This window comes from Sinocyclocheilus grahami, unplaced genomic scaffold, assembly GCF_001515645.1.
Source record: "Sinocyclocheilus grahami isolate Dianchi unplaced genomic scaffold, SAMN03320097.WGS_v1.1 scaffold352.1, whole genome shotgun sequence".
Lineage (NCBI taxonomy): Eukaryota > Metazoa > Chordata > Actinopteri > Cypriniformes > Cyprinidae > Sinocyclocheilus > Sinocyclocheilus grahami.
The window spans coordinates 480,579-484,422 of record NW_015505531.1 but is presented as its reverse complement, the minus strand read 5'-3'; the positions used below and the strand labels follow the sequence as shown (position 1 = coordinate 484,422).

At 37.8% G+C, this 3,844-nt stretch overlaps 1 protein-coding gene across 1 annotated transcript in view; it reads right to left on the bottom strand.

The window, feature by feature from the left end:
• LOC107548646 (low-density lipoprotein receptor-related protein 2-like) overlaps nt 1-3,844 on the bottom strand; it is a 37,539-nt gene that overhangs the window by 8,270 nt on the left and 25,425 nt on the right. Inside the window, exons 35-40 of the mRNA XM_016229417.1 lie at nt 3,510-3,639; nt 3,231-3,424; nt 2,889-3,075; nt 2,308-2,523; nt 1,682-1,865; nt 1,389-1,590 (exon numbers count right to left, since the gene is read on the bottom strand). Of these exons, the coding sequence (XP_016084903.1) occupies nt 1,389-1,590; nt 1,682-1,865; nt 2,308-2,523; nt 2,889-3,075; nt 3,231-3,424; nt 3,510-3,639 (1,113 nt within the window). The remainder of the gene's footprint in view (nt 1-1,388; nt 1,591-1,681; nt 1,866-2,307; nt 2,524-2,888; nt 3,076-3,230; nt 3,425-3,509; nt 3,640-3,844) is intronic.

The window sequence follows — 3,844 nt, the reverse complement described above, 5'->3', positions numbered from 1 at the left end:
TTCAGACTGAAATACTAGATTACGCAGTGAAACCTAAAAAAAAAATGATAAAAAAGAAAGAAATGGGTTTTTTATCTTATCTTATAAAGAAGATAAAAATGTTAGAAGAAAATGACAAATAAAAAGATAAGTGACAGAATATCATAAACATAAATAAATACAAGCATAAAATAAATGTTATAATTTTAAAATAGCATGGCATTATACTGAACAGAGTCGAGCTGAAGAGTCTGTGCTGGACGGGTTCTTCAGTGAAAGCTGCAGTGAGGGCTGTGGGAATGTAAAAGAACTGTCTTTTGTGCAGCCAAGCTCCCTCCACACACACACACACACACACGATGAGTCCTCAATCACGCTCTCACGGACGGGACAGAAGGACAAAAGCAGCAGGGAAGCACCTTTCTGACTGGACCCGCTGTAAGCCTTCAGTTCTATGATGTTTGCCTTCACCTCAAACCACATGTGCTTGGGCTGGAAGCCATCCGTGTACCACACTTTAGCTGAACCTGTTTCAAGAGCAAAGAGCAAACTTTAAAAACTCTGTCTGAAAACTTCTCTTTTCTTGATAGTAATTTACATGAATTTGTTTAATCTGCATATCATGAAACTTGATTAAATATAAATGTTTTTTTGTTTTTTTTAATCAAGAGTAGTCAACTGATTAACTGTAGTTCTAATTATTAAATGTATAAACTACTGTCCAAGTTTCACTTCAGTCACTTAGGACTGAAAAGTGTTCTTGAAAGAATTATATTTGATGTATATTCTATATATTTGTTAAAGAATGTTTTGAAAGACAGGAAGTCGATGGCTTCATGCCATCTAGTGGTTCTACACAGAACCGCATTTTATGGAAACTAGACTTCTGGAGGTTTGATTGTTACCATTGTCCAGTGTGATCCAGAAGCAGATGTTCTCAACACGAGCAAAAGACACAATGAAGGCAGATCCGGTGCTGTACTCCATATAATTTGAGCCATCGATATTAATAGAGCTGATCAGTTCATTTCCTGGGATAAAAAACAAAACAAAAACCGAATCAGTTAGCATTATTGATTGGGTTTGGACGAGATAATCTTCACAGCATAAAATAAAGATATTCAATTTTTATTACAAACAAGAGCGTAACAGGTTTGCATATTTAGCCTAATTCAACATGAAGCTAGCTAGTTTAGTACCAAATGTTACTTTATAGCCATATATTCTTATATTTCACAAATGAAAATAAATAAAATGTATTATAGCTTTTATAATAATTATAATAACCAATAATGATAACTTAAATTATTGAAAAATCTGTATTTCTCAAATAGCTTCACAAAGAAATCTGTGCCATTTATTGTACTTGCCCTCTTGTAGCATTGTAAACGTGTGACATTTCATATTACCCTTATGTTTTCTCCATCCAGTGACGATGAGCCTATACATCTGAGCTTCTCTTCAGTCCAGTACAGTCTGTCAGTCAATATATCCACCGTCACGCTGACAGGCCGGTTGAGACCGCGGCTGACCACCACTTTCCTCTCTGAGCCGTCCATGCCAGAGCGCTCGATCTGTGCCTGACCTCCAATCTCTGACCAGAACATCACCCTGCAAACGATATCTAGAAACATTAATCTGCATCCATACACTGAGACTGAAACCTCATGTAATAGTACCGACTCATGGAGGGGTTTCTCACCCTTTCTGAGGCAGCAGCACAAGCGAACGAGGCTGCTGCAAATCCTGTTCCACAACTACTATGTAGTTTTGTGGCTTTACAATACTATTGGTCAACCGCACAGCTAGAATCTGCCCAGCAACACCATCGACCCAGTAAAGGTTCCTTCCCATCCAGTCAATAGCAATGGAGTCTGACTTCACACCTGAATGTGATGTGAAATTATTTTGGTTAGGCCAGGGACTACATCAGGTGTGATTTATTTTTCTGAAAATGGTACTGTACCTTCTGAGATTTTAATTTAGCATTTTAGTGACTTTGTTTTTTTGTTTGTCTCAGCAGAATTTGTCATATTTCCCATCACAGAAATAAATAAATAAATAAATAAATAAATAAATTATATATATATATATATATATAGACTGCTGCAAATTTTATATGGATGAACAAGTTTTTCAGTCTGGTTCTCATAAGAACAAACACACAAAAGATTAATAGTATTTATATTAGCATTATTGCACTTTATATATTTATTTAAATAAAATAAAGTGTGATGACTATTTTAAAAAAGAATATTAAATAAAATACAATTATTTTATGGTAAAAGGTATATACACTTATTTATTTATTATTATTTTATTGTTTACCTTTGATGATAGTTTCAATGTTGTCCTTTTCGCCGTGGAAGGCATATTTGATGCTCTCTTCCTCCAGACTGACCCAGTACACCCTCTGCTCTCTCCAGTCGTAGTCCAGAGAGAAGATGGGCTTCCGTCCCGGTGTGATGAGAGCTTGAATGCTGGAGCTTCGCAGACCCAATTTTAACAGCTCATTCTGTTCAGAGACCAAAAGACTGGGTTCCTCTGCACAAAAACATGATTGACATGTAAGAACAACACTATTAATAGAGTAGAATACTATACTATTGAATAGTAAGTACATACTGTCTATGTACATTTCCGCAATTTTCAGCATTTCCTGTGCAACCAGCTGTGCAAAGACACTGTTGTGCAATTATTCAAATTAATTTTAAATATATTTTTGTATTTCAGATGAGACCACCCCTTAAAAAGGCATGCAAAAGGGGAATAGTGGTTGGTCGCTTTACAAACAGTAACTTCTCGGTAGTACTTGACTAGAATCATCAGCGGATGATGTGGATCAGGCTTTATAGGTGATAATCAAAAATTTGGCTACGCGAGGCTAGCTAGCTGCTATAGACCGATACCTGCTGTCTTGCAGCTGCGTCCATCCGGCTCCAGTATAAATTCAGGGTGGCATTGACACAGGAAGGAGCCCAGCGTGTTGAGGCACTTATGACTGCAGTCAGCGGGCTGAATCTCTGTACATTCATCTATGTCCTTGCAAGTTAAACCGTCAGACTGAAGCCTGAAGCCAGTCTTACAGCCACATCTCTGGAAACACAAGAGAATGTTTGCATTCGCACTCCACTATATCATGCAAAAATAAAAAAAATTTAAATTCGGCTCGATTCGTGTTTCGCATAATTAATGCATAATTCATTGGGTATTATAACACTTTTCTATAAAGCAAAAAGTGAATGATTGACCGCTCCATGTGGAGTGTTGATGCAGTAGTGCTGGCATGATGGGCTGCTGGGACTGGAGCAGTTGTTCTTCAGACACCCCAGACCCTCATCAGAACCGTCTGCACAGTCAGACACCCTGTTGCACACCAGATCTGGGTCCATACACTCCTCACTTCCACACTGGAACAAGTGTGTAGGGCATTTCACATGACCGCCTATAAGACAAGCAATATTAACACTTTCGTATTATTGAACAGTTTCTGGTATGGAGTTTAGAGTTGATTTCAGATGTCCACTCACATCCATATTCATCACTCTCGTCTTTGCAGTCCTTTACACCGTCACACCTCCACGTCGTCGCAATGCATTGAGTTTTAGATGCACATGACCACTGGAACTCTCCACACCTCAGCGGGGTCAGCTTGCAGTTCTAAACAGGAAGAGAAGAGGTTGTTTGACTGTATGACGCAGATGGATAACTTGTGATCATGTTGAACCTTCTGAACACGTCTACTTTGTTTGAAACACACTTGAACTAGAGACACTACACAAAATCTGGAAAACGTTTAAATTTTTTTTCTTCTTCTTTTTTTTTTTTTTTTTTTTTTTCAAAAACCCCCTTTCAAAATTATCCC